This window comes from Lycorma delicatula, chromosome 5 (genome assembly GCF_047948215.1).
Source record: "Lycorma delicatula isolate Av1 chromosome 5, ASM4794821v1, whole genome shotgun sequence".
In the NCBI taxonomy this organism is placed as follows: domain Eukaryota; kingdom Metazoa; phylum Arthropoda; class Insecta; order Hemiptera; family Fulgoridae; genus Lycorma; species Lycorma delicatula.
The window spans coordinates 138,938,076-138,959,448 of record NC_134459.1 but is presented as its reverse complement, the minus strand read 5'-3'; the positions used below and the strand labels follow the sequence as shown (position 1 = coordinate 138,959,448).

The following is a 21,373-nucleotide window of genomic DNA, read 5'->3' as shown; positions in this document are numbered from 1 at the left end:
ATAGTTGGATTCAAGCCAGAAATTTTCTTCTCTGCCGGGTTCAGGACTCGGCCGTCCTCTTTCTTCTTTTACCATAACTTTGTAGCTAACTAATGATGATAATAACTACGACCGTGATGTAAGCCCAAATAAATAAATTACGCTCGTATTGTGTGTGAGAATAAGATCGATACTCAAGTTATATTTGTTACATATATTTGTTCGGTCACCCTTTAGTGTAAAGCAAAAACAAAACATTATCTTATAAAACGCATTTATTTATTCGTTTACACGAATTGGTAAAATACAGAACGTATTATTGTTCTTCTATATTTTATAAACAGCCTTAGATTCCATCTCTTCTGAAAATTAATTATCCGAAAAATTTATTTTTATATTTCCATATTCGACTTGTAATTGTATAGTTCCTTAAAATAATAGCCTTAATTTGTTTAATAATCTTTTTTTTTTGAAGGAAGAATGTTATTCTTCAACCTTAACTATAGTTTAATAGGAAGGGGAAGGGGGAATGTTTTTTTTCATTTATAAGTTTTTTTAAAAAGTTGAGATTTTTTCAAAGCTTTCTCTGAACTTGTTACTTTCCCGTCTAGATAGCGCTATAGCAGAGCTATAGCTCTAGAAGGGAAAGTATTGTAATCGATCCAATTTGGGAATATGCGGTATTCACCGGATCTTGACGTTTTGACACCTGAGGAACCCCCCAAAAAAAACGGATGGAAATTTTCCGGACGATAATATTCGTATGTACGCACGCGCGCGCGCGCGCGCGCGTGTGTTCGGTGTTGAAGTCTAAATTACCTTATATCTTCAGATCTACTGGACCGATTTTGATCAAACTTGTTCAGATTACTTCTATATATGGGGCAGTGATGTCATTAAATTTTTAACTTAAAAGGTCAACGGGTGAGGCTGTAGAGCAAGGTCACCCCTCAGTATCTCGAGATTTTGCCTAATTAAAGACATATTTTTCTAGGCACACTTGTTAATAATTAAAAAATAACAATATTTCCAAAATCGCACCCCCACCCTAAAAAATGCTGTTAACTATTGCTATGCTGTGACGTTACAGGTGAGCGGTAGAATTAAATAAATGAATAATATTTAAAGTGTAAAAAAACGTAACTTGGATCTCGAACTAGATTGCCCGGTCGACACGGTACCTGGCACGTTAAGTCTTGTGGCTACACCAGCCTGCCGACCGTACAAGCAAATTTGTTCTATAAAAGTTGTGAGATTACATTAGTTTAGTTAGTTCCGACCGTCGCCGATAGCACCGTCACCGGGACCGTTAAGACTGCACCGTACCGCTGTGGTACTTTCCTAAGTGCCACACATTATATTTTAATTAATACATTATACTTTATTATAATATAATAAAAATATATTATGTTATAATACAAATAATTTAAAATGCATCCGAATAAAAAAATACATAAAACCTTTTTTAATAGTTTTACCTAAAACAGTCTTGGTATATTTAAGTTCATTTAATATCTGCCATAATCTCAAAAGATTATATGCATTTTTGTTTTGCATCAAACAAAAAATAATTACCGAAAATTCTACAACCTTAAAAAGTTACGTTACATTTTTTATTTGATGGTAAATACCTAATTTTAGATGGAATTGCAACAAACGTTTTCCGCAACCCTATATCTGCTCGTTCGGTCGTGCTCTGGATTCATTGTTGCCTAAAAGAATGTGTAAAAATGAACTTCTATACCGGTTTTCATCGCTCAACTACTTTTTGATTATGCAAAAATGCCTAATGCGTTGATATTTGTAACGTTTTAGCACGATACCTACAATAAGGGATCGGCGAGAAACAGAACGTGTAATCAACATTAATACGTTAATGGATTCGCGTAGAAAGATGATTCATCTAAGAGATGTACGCATAAAAATATTACTTTTAGAAAAGCTATTATAAATACGTTCCCTTAACTTGTTACTTTCCCGTTTAGATAGCGCTGTAATAGCAGGGCTATAACTCTAGGAGGGAAAATATTGTAATCGATTCAATTTGGGCACATGCAATTTTCATCGGATCTTGAAGTTTGACACCTAAGGAACCCAAAAAAAACGGATGGAAATTTTCCGGACGATAATATTCGTATGTAGCGTCTCTTTTACCTAAGATAATTTACACGCATTCCACCCGGATATTCAACTCATTTGTACAGGGGACAATAATTAAATAAATCTTTGTTGTGAAGCAATGAATAAAAATGTGTTCACTGCCTTTTGAACAGTAGAAAGTAGCGTACAAGGTAAAGGTTAAAAAATAAATGTATAAAACTGTTAAAAAATGTATGGTGAAAGCTAATTATAACAAAAATAATTTTGCAGTTAATTATAATTCATTTTTTAGGTAGATTTCATAAGAAAGCTACCTATTCTAATGGATACCACGATTAGACTTCCGGAAAATTTTGACAAATCTTCGCGTCTTGCATCCCCTAGATCCCAAAACCCCCGTCAGTTCAAACGTTATATATATATATATATATATATATATATATATACAAGATATAAGATATTTCTAACTCATACAAGATATTTCTAAAATGGTGTCTGGCTATACTTTTTCGGATTCTATTTGTAAAACTAAACAAAAAATTTCCTTAGGAAAAACAACAATTTCTCCTTTGTTCTCCTCCTGTCCGTCATTTTGTTACTTTTTTATAAAAATTTATATCTAAAGTTCAGATAGATGAATCACATTAAATTTTGGTAAACGTCTTGGTAATAAAGTTTTAAAATTAGCAAAAAATCAGGACTAAAATGCCTTTGCAAATTACAAAATGGCGGCCATGTTTATTTTTCAATCCGTTATATCCTCAAAAATATTAGTTTTATCAAAATTTATGTTTTGATAAAATATTAAGCCTTTTATTTTGAACAAAATGACAATTTATTTATTTTTAAATCGGTTAACAATAATATAATAATAGTCATGGCAGAAAATTGATGTAATTACTTGTTTGTTTTCATGTCCTCCACTATACGTTCAATTCGATGAAATATTAATTGTCTTTTTTTATTGTTAAATTTAGTTTTGTAAATTAGTATCAAATTAAGTAATAATTTTCTCACAATAATAGACCCAATAATTATGACACAAAATTACAATATCAATTTTCTCCCGCAACTCGACTATTTGTTAACCGATTTAAAAAAATAAAAGGCATTTTAAAGGCATTTAAAGGTATAATATTTTAGCAAATAACATACAATTTTATAAAACTAATATTTATGAAGATGTAACGGATTGGAAAATAAACATGGCCGCCATTTTGTAATTTGCGAAGGTATTTAAGTACTGATTTTTTTGTTATTTTTAAACTTCATTAACAAGACGCTTACCAAACACTAATGCGATTCGTTTATACAAACTTGAGATATAAATTAGTATATAAAAATAACAAAATGGCGGACTGGGGGAGAAAGTAGGAGAAATTGCCTATTTTCCTAAGGATATTTTTTGTTTAGTTTTACAAGTAGAATCCGAAAAAGTATAGCCAGCTCAGCGTTTTAGAAACACTGTTTATCTCACTTTTTTGTAGATACTATAACTGCCTTAATTTTACGCCAATCGTTTTCAAATTGATACATAAAATATAACTACCCAAAATCTCGGTTGAGTTCGTTAATGGGCAAAATCGAACCATGAGGGTGGAATGGGAGGCTTTTTAAAAAAAAAACAAAATTCGTTATAACTTTCTTTTAAGTAAAATATCGAATTTGTTTAAAGTTCCTACTATTCTTTGGATAAGAGCCTAAAATTTATCTAAGCAAAGTTTTTTAATATCACCAATCATTGGCCCAGGGGGTGGAAAATGTTGGGTTTCGAAGACAAAAAGAATCATAGCTCCCTTAACAGGCACAATATCGAATCGGTTTAAAGTGTTCATTAGTCCTCTAAATATTTCCTAAAACTTTTGTCTGAAACAAATTTTGATATGACCAACCTTTACGGCAAGGGATGACCAAACTAGAATTTTAAGAAGATCGGGCTTGTCGTCTGGTAAATATGTGAAACTCTTTTCACATGCAGCCATTGTCGTATTGAGTAAATTTCAAGTTTTCCTTACCTTTAAGGTGGAATTCTTTTTTAACCCCCTACTTAGCACCGGTGAAATCTACCTCCGCCTTCCGGCGTGCCGAAAGGGACTTTTTTTATATAGAACTACTACATAACTATCTAAAAATATCTATTAAATTGTGTATAATATTTTCCCGAATCTAGGGTAGCATTGCGAACCGACGTTTAAACATAACGATTATGATTTTATAAAAAAATAATTCCGTTTATAAGACCCTTCTTATACTTTGTTTAATAACGATAAACTGTTTACATAATCGATTTAATCACTCCTACTTATTTTTTTTCACTGATATCGAACGTATTAAATTGAATAGGCCTATTTAAATAATTTATTATTTTAAGTATCAATTAATTAAAAAAATTGTTTTCTTATATTGATGACATTTAATTTATTTAATGGATTATATTAATGGGCAGATCGTGTAAAAAATTAATTTACATTTCTGTCTGAAAAAAAGTGTTATACGTGTTAAGCAATGTGTGAATAAACTGCACTCAATAGAAACTGAAATAAGACGAAACTTTTGTTATAACATACTATCGTATTTTTAATAATATATAATCTGTATAAAAAACAGTCTTATGTGATTCATAATCAACTTCCAGATAAATTGATCAACTACTCGAGATAAATTGATGAAATTTTTTATTGTTCTTCTTACGGTGTAAGAGCGCACTCAAGACGGATTTTATGAAATTCCGAGTTTAAAGGGTTAAAATAGAGTAATAATGAAATTTACAATTATTTTTTAATTTGTCAGTAAAACATGTATCAACTTGATTTTTGGTGTGTATAATCTCATGTGAATAAGGAAAAATCTGATGTGGTCATCAGATGACTTCCTTGTACGCCTATTAAATTACATACACACATTTTTTAAAATGAAAAGAACATAAAATTTTATTTCATTAAAAACTTCTGATATTTTTTCATTTTTTTTATTGTTCTTTTTGAATTATTATTTATTAAAGAATTTTTTTACAATCACAGGTTAATAATTATTAATAAATCAATATATTTCAATTTAAAAAAATAAAAGTTAAAAAAAAAAGGAGATGAAGTCTAATTCGAACCGATATGCCTTCCCCTTGCAAGATCCAAATATTTCATTAATTAAAATTTCATTTGGCTATTAACTCTGGAACCAATGAAAAGAAGTACCACTTGTGGTTTATCGTTGGAAAGCTCTCAATGACAGTTTATTACTACAGTTAAGAAAATGTCCAAAATCAAAATATTTTTGATTTTTGGCTTTTTTAGACACTTTTTGTTTAGTCGATTGCACTCAAAAGGGGAGGTGCACAAGTAGATGTCACAACAGTCCTAAATCCAAATTGGAACATCATACGACTAATCGTTTTTGAGTTATGCGAGATACATACGTACGTACGTACAGACGTCAAACTAGTCAAAAAGGATTCAGGTATGGTAAAAAGAGATATTTCCGTTTAAATCTGAAAACCGAAATTTTTCGCGATTATAATACTTCATTTACTTCGTACAAGGAAGTAAAAATCAATTTCTAGATTTGCTTTTAAATTGACCTTAAAAGGAGTGAAGTAAGGTAAAAAGATTTCGAAAAAAATTATTGTAAATTTTCCCCATTTCCGACTATATTAAACGAGATATCTCGATTTGGGTTTGCAAATACGCTTTAGATAAATATCTAGTAACCATTTTCGGGTTTTTTTAATTTTATTATTTGAAGATGTAAAAAAACAATTCTTTTCCCATTTTTGCCTTTTTTTGCTACCGGTATTGAATCAATCTTTATGGGATTTGGTAACATTGTGATGGTAATTAATGTTTGCTATCTGATTATGTATATCGCGAGCGAATCCGCGACAGGAAATCTAAAAACCAATTAGTGGGTCCTGTACTGATCAAACTGTTGCATTGAAGAAATTACAATACACTAATAGTTTTTATAAATTGAACAGACTTTAATTTTTATTTCTCATTAGTATTCTCACTAGAATGAGTTAAATGAACACAGGGGAGCCTAGCGGACAAAGCCCTTTCCGGTGAAATATTCCGTGACCGCGACGGGAGACGCAAGTAACCGTATAGCGCGGGCGAAGCTGCGATGGGGATCATAGAATATTAATAAAACGAAATATATTTTTGTATACATGATTTTGTATATATGCATATATATGTTGTATATACGACGAGGAACGATGGACTAAAGTCCATCGTTCCTCATCTATTTTAAAACGTTGGTAGTAGAAGCGGCATAAATCGAAGTATTTTCTCTGTGATTAATGATGTTCATTATACGGATGTCCGTACAGAAAATAGAGTGTAGTCTTGCTTGTAGGGTGGTATATCACCTACATTTCGGTGAGCTCGGCATTCTGATTTTTAAAAAATACTGCTTCACTTAATCGTATTTTCTTTTATAAGTCCAACACGATATGCTTTCGTTATCGGCAGTGTCAGTACCATTTTTTTAGTGTCATTGATATTTCGCATCAGGTCGTCGTACGACCGTTACAGTTATGGAATTAAATATACATACTTAGAGACTGAATTTATTCCCATTTTTATAACCTTTTAATAGTTAAACTAATGATGAATATAATAGTTAAACATTTGTTTTTCAATATTTCATAAGGTATAAACTTCTCTAGCTCTGTAAAGTACTAATGGATAAATATAATCTTTTAATTTCATCACAGAAAGTAGGGTTAAATTTTAAGCATCTTGCATTACGAAGTTAAGTGTGAAAGATGCAAAAGCTTGTCTGTAAAAAATAAATTACAAGAAAACAGTAAACTGTGAATAGAAAAATGTTGAACATCTACTCTTAGTTGTATAGGATACTCGTTAATTTTATATTGCGCGCATACATGCACACACGCTCGCGCGCGCGCACGTATACACACACACACACAGCGAGTGAGAGATAATCTTATTTTTTTGCTAGTGAGAACAACATTAAGAAGTATTTAGATTTCCAGTCCTATTAACGTAGAAAAATGAGATACATTGGTCGTTTTTTTAAATAGTTTTAGCAAACTATTATTTTCGTTAATAGTGCTTTTCATAAAAAGAAAAAAAAATCTTTTGTAAAATGTTAAAATGAACAGCTGAATGTAGTTGTGCACGAGTTCTTGAAATATTGCGCATTGCATTGTGTTATATTAAGGATTTTTTTTAAAGTGTACCGAAGTAATCGCTAAATTTTAATGAGACAGGTCTTGAAAGCCTACAAGGAGTGTCTCTCACTCGACTTCTTCATTCGCTTACCGGTGTCGTCGGGAGTATAAAGAAAGAAGCGGTGTAAACGGATGGTCGGGAGGGAAAGGGAGACCCGTATAAAGTGGAAAGGAAGAAATTAATAGCATCTTTCCTTCTTTTTCTTCCTTTTTATGCCGGTGGTCCTCCTCCCCGGCAGAGCGGCCCGATCTCACCCGAGCGCGCGGTGTTCTCATTAACGGACGGTGCGGTGCGCTCTCCGTAGCTCTTCTTGCTCCTGCCGAGCCCTTACGACATTGAAACCGAGGTTTATCTCGGTCAAACCAGGGGTTTTCTAGTTTAATTCCGCTGCGGTACAAATAACGGACACCAAGATATAAACTTTTAAATATTTCACTGAACTCTATCCAGTCCCGGTACGATGTTTAGAGTGACCTCTAGATTAAGACCGCGTCGGGAGAAATTTTTTTAATCTTCAGATATTACCATTTACTTATTCATAATATTTAATATTTACTCCATTGAACCGAAATAACTAGAATTAATCCAAGCGGTCCGATAATAAGTGTTTAAATTTTAATTAAATTAGTCAAACTGTTTTTAGGAGAAATTAAGATTATGATAAAAAATCACTAATTAAAAAAATAAATAAATAAATTTCTTATTACTTTTTACAAAATAAGAAGCATGATTATAATTATAAAATTTTAAACGTACCTAATCGCCAACCTACCTACGTAAACCTACCCGTTTACTGGAGGACCCGAGTAAATTTACTTTTCATTTTCAATGTTACCGATTAACTTTAAAGTCAATAAACTTTGACTTGATTGACTTTAGTGAAGTTAAATTAACGTCTCTGTCTGAGGAGTCTCAGTCTGAGACCAGGCATGAAAAAAACTTTCTAAGCGTAAATTCATTTGTAGTATGTAGTATTTTGTAAGAGTGTAATATCTCAATGTATATATATATATAGCCTGGTGTATAAAGAAAGAAGCACTGTGAAGGAGGGGAGACCGGCATAAAATGGAAAGAAAGAAATTAATATTATCTTTACTTCTTTTCTTCCTTTTTATGTATGAATATATATATATGTGTATGTTTTTTCTTTCAATTATAACGTATAATATTCACAATATTAGTATATACGTAGTGAATCAAAAAGGTGTACTTGACTGCTCATTTTCAGATTGTAAAAATTAAAAAGAATAAAAAATGCCTATAAAATAATGGTGACTTCCTTTTCGTTTACCTTATCCTCCATTTTTGAGATTTTTAAAGAAGAATTTATAACTGAGGAATTATTATAATACTTGGTATGTATTTTTGTACGAATTTCTTTCATAAATGGAAAATTACGATAAAATTTTTTAACAATTTCGCAAATTTAAAAAAATGTCAGTTTTTTAAAACTTTTATAACTCGGAATGGTTGAATAATAATAATAATAATAATCATAAAATAAGTTTTATTAGCTAAAATATTGAGCCTTTTATTCTAAACAAAATAACACCTTATTTTTAAAAATTATTTACAAACAATCGAGTTATTGCAGAAAATTGGGGACACAATTCTCAACCAGAATTCTGCGTGAATAATAGTAAATAAATAAAATTTATCACCTTATTATAAATTAGAATAACAGATTATAAATTAGAGTAAAATAATACATATATAAATTATAAGAAATTAATACCTGCAAACAAAAATCCTGTGCATAGGTATGAGGCATTACATTTTGAGCAGCAAAAAAACAAAGAAAATTATAAATATCTTAAAAATATTATCCTAACGTATTAAATATAGATTGAAAATAACATTAAAATGAACCTTTCAACCAAAAAACTACAGCATTAATATTAATAAAATTAACAAAATAAACACAATCCGCCGATCTCCGTGGCAGAATGGTAGCTTCTCGGCCTTTCATCCGGAGGTCCCGGGTTCGAATCCCGGTCAAGCATGTTATTTTTCATACCCTACAAAATTCCATTTCCATATCCCACGCACAAGCTTCAAGCTTATGTGGCGATATCGTCAAACAAAAATAAAAAAATAAATAATTATCATTCATGTTAGCAAATAAGATATACCTATAACTAGGTATTAATGATACCTATAAATAAATACATATTTATATATATATGATACTAGATAAGCGGACCTGATAACTAAATTACATCAAAATAGATTGTGCATTATTTTTTTTTTATTAAATTGAAAATTTAAAATGTCAGTAGACATAATCCAATCACCCATCTCTTTTATGACCTTGGTAAGATTAAATTTCCGTACGTAAAATGATGTGGAACGTAATTGATTAATTTTTCCAAGATATATTTGAATTGTCTTCTACACACATTTAAGTCAGTACAGGTATTTACAAAAGTTAATGTTCTTAGACTGTAATATGGATCACGATGGATAAATGGACACCTATTTCTGTATATATATATATATATATATATATATATATACATATAAAACAGTAGATTTTTATTACATAGTTGCCTGATTTTTAGTACACGGAATTCTTGAAGGAGTTCTTTAGTAGAGTAAAGCCTGCGTTTCCCCAAGGTTCCTTTTAATATATGCTTTTGTATTATTGTTACTTTATTAAAGTGCACATTAGCAGCACCACCCCGTGCCTTTATGCCATACACTACTACTACTTGAGCATACGCAAAGTAAATTAACCTGCATATTCTGGCGTCTTTTAATTTGTTTATTTTATTGAATTTAAATATGAATTATTTAAGTTTACGACAAAGATCCTTTATCGCAAAATCATTTGTTTAACAGCTGATTTTCTAAGTCAAAGTTTCTGAGTTTTAAATCCTAGTAAAAGTTGGTTACTTTTATACGAATTTGAATGCTATACAGTGGAGTCGGTTCAATTAACTACAGGTCTCAGGAATGGTTGGTCTGTACAAGACTACATCTCACCCATTTACATGTCATTTTCATCTCAATGGGCCGTTTGAGGGATTGTTTGTTGTTGACAAGTTGAACAGATTGCATTAATTTATTTATTTTCTTTACGTGTACGTTGCAATATTGTCAACTAGTAAATAATAATCATCCCACTCTTTGGCCCAATAAGGTTAGGATGGTCTGTATGATATGTAAATGAGGTATAGTCTTGTACAGACTCAGGCCGACCATCCTGAGATGTGTGTTTAATTGAACCCCAACCATTAAAGTTCACCGGTATCAACTGTATAGAATTCATTCTTGTACAGACTCATGAATCGCAGAAAACTGGACAAATAATTTGGAAAAGAGTAGTGGCCTTTTTGAATGCGGCATTGCAATATGACGTTGAAAACTAGTCGGTAAAATGAAATTAATCGGTAAAATTCAAAATGGATTGGCCGTAAGACTACTTAAGAAAAAAATGTGTGGCAGAATCTTTTAAAGGACAAAGGTATATATTAAACAAGAAACGTTTAATATTAAGACTACTTAGGAAAAAAAATGTGTGGCAGAATCTTTTAAAGGAGAAAGGTATATATTAAACAAGAAACGTTTAATATTTACAGTAAGTAAAAACAAATATTTACAAATAACACCAAATTTTTATTTGTGAATATTTTAGATAACGTGGTAATGGTTGGATATTATAGAATATGAAACTAATAATCGAGGATAATGGATGTAATAAACATATACAGAACAGAAAGGAATGAAGAATATCTTCAAACCGGTTAAATGAATGATAGAAAAAAAATCCGGTAAAGGGTTGCACAACAAAACGTTGTGTAATTTTCCCTTGATCTTGTCAGAATTTTATTTCAAATACGCCATAATGTTTTTAAATATTAATAATTCTATTGTGCAGTATTTAAAGTACGACTACGAAAAAAATCAAAATGTTCAGTAAAGAAAAGATGGGCTTTATTTGATTCCTTTGATCATAAATTTTTAAGGCTAATTACCTTAAAAGTTATGCAATTTATTTATTATCTTAAAAATATAATTGAGAAAAAAAATTTTAGTAAAAATGTTGAATCCTAATTGACAACCTTAACCAAATGACATTTTTATCACCGAAATTACATTATATTTAGAGTATAATTGCTAAAAAAATAAATAAAAAAATTAAAATGTTTATTAAAAAGATTTGGTCGACACTACCTCATGTGAAAATTGTAGTAATTTCCACGACTTAAAAAACAGATGAACAATCAGAAATTATAAAATATTCAAAAAACTGTTTTTAAGTTAGGTCTCAAGGGATCCTTTTTTTAAAAAAATCTCAATACTGTTAAATAATACTAGTTCAGTTAGGTTTTCAATCTTGCAAATTAAAGGTTAAAAAAGTTAATATTTTAAGTAGGGTTCTTTCAGTCATTGTTTTTTGGGGGTTTAAAATATAATTTATTGGAGTAATTATTTACTTCAGTAAGTAGGCCAAATTTCATGCAATGCTGTTCAATGAGGCAAAAAAAAAAAAAATAATTAACAAAAAAATGGGTTTTTTTATGTCCAAACTTGTTCGATTGGGTCGAAAATCAGTCCAAACCTGGGATATGTAACGTTATTTGTGCCAAATTTTAATTTTTTTCTTCAACAGGTTTTCAAGATGGAGACAACTGTTTAGAAATAGTGTTAAATATTATCCCACTCTTAAATCTGGTCGATTAAAAAAAAATTGGTATTTTAAATAACTTGAAAGTACTTTCATCGTAAAGCTCAATTTTCTACGATCACTATACAAAAGGTAAAAAATTAAAAGTTGTGAAAACTACGGTTTTTATTTTTATTTTTTGAAAAATTTAATACTATCAATAAATAAATATTGAAATTTCATTTTAGAAGAATTTATGGTGAAACAGTTCGGAAATATTAATTAAAATACCAGCCGATACAAGTATAACTAATTGATGTATGTACGTACATACATCTTCCGTTAATCTCTATAACTTTTTTTATTTTGAACTGTGGAGGTCTTGAACATCAACATTTTCAAAAAAACCACGATACCCAAATCTACATATTTCCTTTGTAGCTATGCTGCTGCAGTAGTAATATTGCTATTGTCTTTAATGTAGAAATATTACATTTCTATTGGAAAATTGGTTTCAGAAAAAGTATAGGGACAAGGGAAGCAATTTTAGGCCTCAGATTAATAGTAGAAGGAAGATTAAAGAAAAACAAACCAACATACTTGGCGTTTATAGACCTAAAAAAGGCTTTCGATAACGTAGATTGGAATATAATGTTCAGCGTTTTAAAAAAATTAGGGTTCAAATACAGAGATAGAAGAACAATTGCTAACATGTACAGGAACCAAACAGCAACAATAACAATTGAAGAACATAAGAAAGAAGCCCTAATAAGAAAGGGAGTCCGACAAGGATGTTCCCTATCTCCGTTACTTTTTAATCTTTGCATGGAACTAGCAGTTAATGATGTGAAAGAACAATTTAGATTCGGAGTAACAGTACAAGGTGAAAAGATAAAGATGCTACGATTTGCTGATGATATAGTAATTCTAGCCGAGAGTAAAAAGGATTTAGAAGAAACAATGAACGGCATAGATGAAGTCCTACGCAAGAACTATCGCATGAAAATAAACAAGAACAAAACAAAAGTAATGAAATGTAGTAGAAATAACAAAGATGGACCGCTGAATGTGAAAATAGGAGGAGAAAAGATTATGGAGGTAGAAGAATTTTGTTATTTGGGAAGTAAAATTACTAAAGATGGACGAAGCAGGAGCGATATAAAATGCCGAATAGCACAAGCTAAACGAGCCTTCAGTAAGAAATATAATTTGTTTACATCAAAAATTAATTTAAATGTCAGGAAAAGATTTTTGAAAGTGTATGTTTGGAGTGTCGCTTTATATGGAAGTGAAACTTGGACAATCGGAATATCTGAGAAGAAAAGAATAGAAGCTTTTGAAATGTGGTGCTATAGGAGAATGTTAAAAATCAGATGGGTGGATAAAGTGACAAATGAAGAGGTATTGCGGCAAATAGATGAAGAAAGTAGCATTTGGAAAAATATAGTTAAAAGAAGAGACAGACTTATAGGCCACATACTAAGGCATCCTGGAATAGTCTCTTTAATTTTGGAAGGACAGGTAGAAGGGAAAAATTGTGTAGGCAGGCCACGTTTGGAGTATGTAAAACAAATTGTTGGGGATGTAGGATGTAGAGGGTATACTGAAATGAAACGACTAGCACTAGATAGGGAATCTTGGAGAGCTGCATCAAACCAGTCAAATGACTGAAGACAAAAAAAAAAAAAAAAAAAAAAAAAAATTGGAAAATGGGTGTAAAATAGCAAAACAAATAATAAAAAATTTAAATAAATAATAACTTACCATAATTTAGTTGAAGCTTTTACAAATAATTAATCTATCTTCAAAAAAAGTAAAATTCCATTATATTGTATAAAACAAAAAATAAATTTTTATACTAATTTAATAACTGTACTTTAAAATACAATTGTCGATAAAAAAAACTAAATCATTACAGTCTTTTAAAGATATGTATACGTGCTTTTGGTATAGTTGCTGTCTTGATTTGAGAAATATGCGTAATGACGTATGAGTTGATGAAGGAAAAACGCAAATAAGAAACAAACAAAAAAAATAATAATCGGTATTAAATTACCACAGTTTCCGCTGTTAAAATCTATTTTTATTATATCCGTTTTTATTTTGATGTTTTTTTTTATAAATCCTATTGATAAAGACTTATAAAGTACTTCATGTATTACTAGACCCACTTAAATATTAACCGATGAGTGTGAAGACATATCAATAAAAATAAAATCCTATGATGGTTTTATTTTAATCCTTTAATATTTCGATCCGTTTCATCCATTCACCCGGTCGGCTTCTATTAATCTACAGAATTTGATTTCATTACTGAAATTTATCTAAAAAAGAAAACCACATAATACCAATTTTTACGCAAAAATTAAACAATATGGTCCTTTACACCGCTTTTATATCATCTCATATTTTGTCAAAAACGCCCAGTTTGGGCAATATTTCTTCTTATCGACTGATATCATGTTATAGACAATTTTCAGAATAATATTTATTTCTAACAAAAATTACTAATTTAACTGAAAAAAACCGGTGCTTTTAGTAAGTTGAATAAAAAAAAATCTGGTGTGGACATCGCATGACTTCCTTTTACGTATTAAATTACATGTATAATTTTTTTTTTAAAATGAAAAGTACATAAAATTTTATTTGATTAATAACTTCTGATATTTTTTCATAATTTTTTTTTTATTGTTTAATCAGAGGTTAATAATTGATTATAAATGAATCAATTTATTTAAATTTAAAAAAATGATGAAGTCTGATTTGAACCGATGTGCCTTCCCATTATAAGATCCAAATATTTCATTAATTAAAATTTTATTTGGTTATAACTCTGGTACCAATAAAAATAAGTACCACTTACGATGTATCGTTGAAAATCTCTCAATGAGGGCTTATTACTGCAGTTAAGAAGAAAGAAGTCCAAAATCCAATGTTTTTTGATTTTGGGCTTTTTTGGACACTTTAGGTCCAGTCGATTAGAATCAAAAGGGGAGTAGCACAATTAGATGTTACACCAGTCCTAAATTCAAAATTTTAACGTCCAACGGCTAATCGATTTTGAGTTATGCGAGATTCATTCGTACAGACGTCACGCCAAAACTCATTGTCAAAATGAATTCAGGGATGATCAAAATGGATTTTTTTTTTTTGTCTTCAGTCATTTGACTGGTTTGATGCAGCTCTCCAAGATTCCCTATCTAGTGCTAGTCGTTTCATTTCAGTATACCCTCTACATCCTACATCCCTAACAATTTGTTTTACATATTCCAAACGTGGCCTGCCTACACAATTTTTCCCTTCTACCTGTCCTTCCAAAATTAAAGCGACTATTCCAGGATGCCTTAGTATGTGGCCTATAAGTCTGTCTCTTCTTTTAAGTATATTTTTCCAAATGCTTCTTTCTTCATCTATTTGCCGCAATACCTCCTCATTTGTCACTTTATCCACCCATCTGATTTTTAACATTCTCCTATAGCACCACATTTCAAAAGCTTCTAACCTTTTCTTCTCAGATACTCCGATTGTCCAAGTTTCACTTCCATATAAAGCGACACTCCAAACATACACTTTCAAAAACCTTTTCCTGACATTTAAATTCATTTTTGATGTAAACAAATTATATTTCTTACTGAAGGCTCGTTTAGCTTGTGCTATTCGGCATTTTATATCGCTCCTGCTTCGTCCATCTTTAGTAATGGATATCCATCTTCCAAAATGGATATTTCCGTTGAAATTTGAAAACCGAAATATTTTGCGATTACAATACTTCCTTTACTTCGTACAAGGAAGTAAAAATGTTTAAAATCAGTAATCATTGTTACGACAAATGATAACATAGTTAAATTAAAAAAAAAAAAAAAAAAAAAAAGAAAAATAATAATCACCAATTGCAATAACTATTACTTAAAAAAGTGCTGAAAACTAGAAAATTGTTCGTTGAAAAATACCTTTTGGAGAAATATCGAAAAGATTCATTTATTAACAAAAAATAATATTATATATTTTTTTGCATGTTTTCAGATGAACATTTTCTGTAAAACCAAGTAAAGTTATAAAATTAACCCAAAAGAGTTACATTTATTCATTTTTTCCTGTTTTTAAAGCCGAATTTCAGTAATTTAATTAAATTCCCTCGACAAAATAATGATTGCGAAATAAAATAAAATCCCGGTCAGGCATGACATTTTTCATTCGCTAAAAAATTCCATTTCCATATCTCACGCACAAGTTCCAGCTTATAAGGCGATATTATCAAGAAAAAAAAAATACTACCATAGCTCGATTTTATTTTTATAAAGTGGATTATTAAGCTTTAACAAGTATATTTGCTGTAAATAATTAATATTTTTTGAGGTAATAATTTTGAAATGCATAAGGAAGAAATATCTGTCGAGTCCGACTGTGTCATACTCCATATTTCCAATTATATAACTTAAAAATAAAATTAACAGGATTATATATTTTTTGTAATTAGAACAGCTGTTTTTATAGATTATTAAGACAAATTAATATCCTAGTATCTTATTGAAAAAACAACACTGTTCTAATAGTAAAAAAAATTACGCCAAGTCATCATTCAAAATAATAATAAAAAAAAAACAGAAAAAATGAAATCAGTTCTGGACACATGCCAAATGTGCCCATAAGTGTTATGAATGTTGTTTAGAAAGTTACGACACTTTACTATTTTATCGAGCTATTTCAAAACATGTGGAACGCTTTTTAGACATAGAAAATCTATACGCGTGTAACGATGCGAAGAACAATTTAGGTCGTTTCTTATTTTTTTAAGTGCATCGGTTAATAAAATAATTTTTTTCCGCTACAGCAAATTTATGGAGTTCTGATGTGTTTTGAATTAGTCGTCCGTAATTTTTTACATAAATTTTATTTATAAATCCAATTTATTTATTTATTTTTTTTTCAAATAGCCAAAACATTGTTATTTTACATCTTAGACGTCCTTACAATAGACTGAATTGTGTAAATATGACTTTAAAAAATTAATCTTATGTATTTTTTCAATAGTAAAATAAGTAAATAAATAAAGCCTAAAGGTAAAAATTATCGTAAAATATATATCTCAGGAAAAATTAATTACATTTACTTTGTTTATCGCAGGAATGAATATCACTATTCTCAGAGAAAGCTATTCTGAATAGGGCCGATCTTATCCTCTAGTGTTTTGTCTCAGTTGTAATAAAGACTAGGATAGATGACGAAACAAAAATAGAATACGTTGATTTTACTCACTACAGTAATATGAGGAGTTATCTTCAAATTTAAATTTTTCCCGTCGTTTACAATTTGAGAACTGTGTATTATTATGTTATATAAATTAAAGAAAATAAAAATCTTCGATAACCGAGTTACTAATATTTTTCATTGCTTACGCGGGATAAACAATTATTGGGTTTCGATAAGTCGAGTTTTTTTTTCTAAATAAAAAGAGTACATTCGGTTCATCGAAGGAGGCGAAAGAACCCTCCTTCATTGTTTATTTTCCTTAGTAAGCTTGGCTTACGATGTTTGCTATGGTTGAGAAAGGTCATTCTACTTTTTTAATCGAACGATGACGTGTCAAATCGCTGACAACAATTTTTTATGTCATTAACGTATTAGGTTTGTAAACGAGGGATTAATCGAAACACGATCCCCTTCCAGTATTTTATCTCTTTCGACTTTTGAAATTCTAGAATTGTAAAATTTTGGTTACAAATTCTGAATGCGATTGTATACTGGTTTCTGTTTGGTCTTATATTGTTCATGCATATATGTATGTCTGTTTGTGTACATGTTAGTTAAGTACGGGCATCCTTAAATAACTTTTCGACAGTTAAAGTTAGAAAAATGAAATCTAGAAAATGCTTCTACTTTTTGATCAGATTTTTCGGGATGAGACCACCGTACCCACAAACACTTAGATGGTAGTTAAAAGATTTTAAATGGAAAAGGTTACGGTTGTGACAAATTATTTTAAAGACTATTGAAAAACGAAACTTTTGCACTAAGAAACTCGAAGTTACATGTAAACCTAACCAAAATAGCAGCCATTTAATATTTTTTACAGTTAGTTTCAAGAGAGGCTTAGATTACACCTTGGGTCTCATACAAAAATTAGATAATTTCAAATTAGGTAGGATTGACTAAATTAAATTTTTTATGTTTAAAAACATGAAAGTCATTTAAGTGAAGTCACTAAAGGAAAAAAATGAAGTCACATTTTATTAAAATTTTCTATACGTAATTATGAAAGTAGTTCTATTTTACAAAAAGATATCGCTAAGCTTGGAGAAACAATTAAACTGTTTTTTTGTAAAACAAACACAACAGTCATAACATCCTGCTTTACTTTTTAAATTGTAATTTAAATAAATTATAGTCGCTTATTGATAAATTTAAAAACCAATTACTTTTTAAATATCTACATTTATTTTTACAATTCTATTATTAAAAATACATAAATTATTAAACCTGATGATGACACTTAGTGTCAAAAACTGGTTAATTTTAATAAATTTAAAAAAAGTATTTCTAAATTATACATTTATTTTTTTAGTGTTAATTAAATTTTCTGTTAATAAATATTCATTATGTACCAGGTGTTTCAGGAAGTTTCTCCATACTTTACAGCTGTATTCCTCTCATCAAAATAATGAAAAAATTTTATTTATAAACTAAGCACTTTGGGAAACACTTTGTTTTCGGTTTATGGCTGGCGAAATGCTGTGATAGATTTTCAAAAACGTTTTTTGCTTTATTTTCAATAAAAAGAATTCTAAAAAAATTATTCGTTTCATATTCACTTTAATCAGAATTCAATTCTCTATAAAATCTTATCTTATTTGTAAATTTTATTTGGTTATCGACAACTTAATAAAATGGATTTATAAAAAATGTAACAAAACATGCTTTTCGACTCGTTTTTTTGGATTTTAAAACAGTTTTTTTTAGAAAACTACAAGAGATATACCTTTTGGACATATTTGTTTCTAATTTTTCATGTAAGATTGCATACGTAACTACAAATCTTGCTTAATAATTTGTATCCGTAGAATTTTAGTATAGCATTATTTTTACCTTTAGAGTAGATATCTGAGAGAAATCTTTCACTAGAAGTAATTCAAAAACAATTTTTACCTATTACATGAGACGCTTATTGAAAAACGTTCTAAGTTTGAAGTTCTAAGCAGACGTCGGAAAAATTCAATGATTCCTTCCAGCGTTTTAAATTCATGTATTTCTGTGCCAAAGAATATGTTTAATGAATCTATTTATTCATAATGTATAATATTCGATTTCAAATCTTAAAGTTATTAAACGATCTCTCCAAAAGTTATTTAACATTTCTATTTTAAATTAAATTTATAAGATGAATCACCATATTTTGATTAAAACCGTTTTCGAACAGTATGAAACTGATGATCATTCTCGAGACGGTGCCATTAATTGAGATTGATAGACCAACAGATACGCGATCGGATCTTCCGGTTCTGCAACGTACAATAATTTTTTTTTTTACTTACCACCATCTGGAAGTGTTATTATATAAATAAAAAATTTGGCAGTCTCTAAAATTGTATTCGACTTCAGATTTCTGCAATATTATATAGAAAATAATTTTAAACAAAAAAAAGAAAAAAATCATTCAAATTAAAATAAATTTTAATCGGGATATTTATTTTAATTAATTTATTTTATTTTAAGGAATTTTAATCGGAGTTCATTAGAACTTCGCCGGTAACAGTCCGCAAACTGCGAACTCAGCGAATTACGTTTACAGATCTAAACATGACCTAACCTAAACCTAACATAAAAACTCTTAACCGTCCCGATTTCATTTATTAAAAACAAATAATCATAAGAATTGTATTAGTACTGTAAATGTGATATGTATTATTTGTTGTTTAATAAATGAAATCGGGCCGGTAAGAGTTTTTAACAAATTTTTCTATTTTTTTATTTATTATATGGAACGCTTAAATATTGTTTATTATCTATTATTGTATATCTATTGTGTGTTACATTACTTAACATGTAGTTTTTTAAACAAAATTCTAAATTAATAACAGATTTTGATAATAGAAATGTAGGCGTCTTACCTTTTTTGATATGAGTATCATTTTCTTAAAAACAGTTTTATTTATATTACAGAAATTTTTGTTTTTTGAGATAAAGAAATGATATCTGCGAGACTCTTACCGTACGGTTTTTTTCTGAAATTTTTTTTTATTGTTATCACTGTTATATTTCTGTATGAACATAGAATAAATTATTCGATTGTAACATAACCTTATTCGGTTCAAAACAACAATATTTCTATAAAGAGTGGAAAAATTTCTTGGTTAAGTATATTTTTTAAAAACCAACATTTAATGAATTTAAGAATATCTAACAAAGTGAATGCATATCAATCGTACTAGATATTGATTTTGTTTTCTCATATTGTACTGTTTGTTTACAGTAAACATTTGCTTTAATCTGATGAGTATTTGTTTTGTTATATATTTTTTAATCTATGTTGTTTATCTTAGAGGTTAGTCTTTGTGTTTATTAAGAGGAGCTAAGTTTGTAATTTTGCATTAATGTATCTAGACGTACATTCAGCTCATCTTGTAATCTATAAATGTGTAAATTGCACAAGTTTAATAGAATTTTGATTACTCGATTTCAAAATAAACCGGTTTTTTATTCTTCTGACATACATAGGAGAATGAAAATTACTCATCTCAGAAAAAACAATACCGATTGCCTCAAATTATTCGCTGATCGATTCTAAACATATAGAGGAAGGTTTTCAGTGTAACTATTTAAATAATTATATTACAAAGATTTTTCAAAATTTTTTAAAATTTGCTTTATACATTTTAGTCATACTTTAATAAAATTATTATCATCATACATTGCATGAGTTTAATTAATAGGTTAATTTGGATTTCAAAATATAACATCATATATTGAAATTTCTAATATATTTATAAAATATCAAACAAATTTTCAATCAAACATCTACTATACGAAGTAACGAAATGATGAAGTTATTATTTCATTAAATTAGTAATTAAGAAGCTGCTTCTCAAGATACTGCCCGCCAAAAAACATTGTATATATATATATACACACACACACACACACACACACATACATACGACTGATGACGAAATGTTGTCAAACAAATTCGATATCACAAAAACTCCCGTACCAAGTTTTTGTCATTTTTTTTAGTAAAACGACTATCGGAATTGTCATCTGCGACCCCAGAAACCTCCGCATAGCCGTTTTACAGATTTTTCAATTTTTTACACCACAGCCTTAATTTACCCTCGTTTGAGGGGATTTTTGCAAAAGTAATGGTGGAATATTGTATTGTCACCCAACCTTTGTAACTGTGCAAAATTTCATCAATCGGCAATTTCAGGAAGTATGTTAAATTAAGGATTCAAAATTTGAGGACAACGTGAAAAAACATTGCGAGTTAAAGAAACGCACG

At 29.5% G+C, this 21,373-nt stretch overlaps 2 protein-coding genes across 7 annotated transcripts in view; one reads left to right on the top strand and one right to left on the bottom strand.

The window, feature by feature from the left end:
* The window catches only part of LOC142325413 (phosphatidylinositol 4-phosphate 5-kinase type-1 alpha-like), a 134,500-nt gene extending 120,638 nt beyond the window's left edge, over positions 1-13,862 (bottom strand). The window contains exon 1 of the mRNA XM_075367148.1: positions 13,645-13,862. Within this exon, the coding sequence (XP_075223263.1) occupies positions 13,645-13,647 (3 nt within the window). The 5' untranslated portion in view covers positions 13,648-13,862. The remainder of the gene's footprint in view (positions 1-13,644) is intronic.
* GluClalpha (glycine receptor alpha 1) overlaps positions 1-21,373 on the top strand; it is a 241,254-nt gene that overhangs the window by 73,643 nt on the left and 146,238 nt on the right. The gene's annotated exons all lie outside the window — the stretch shown is intronic.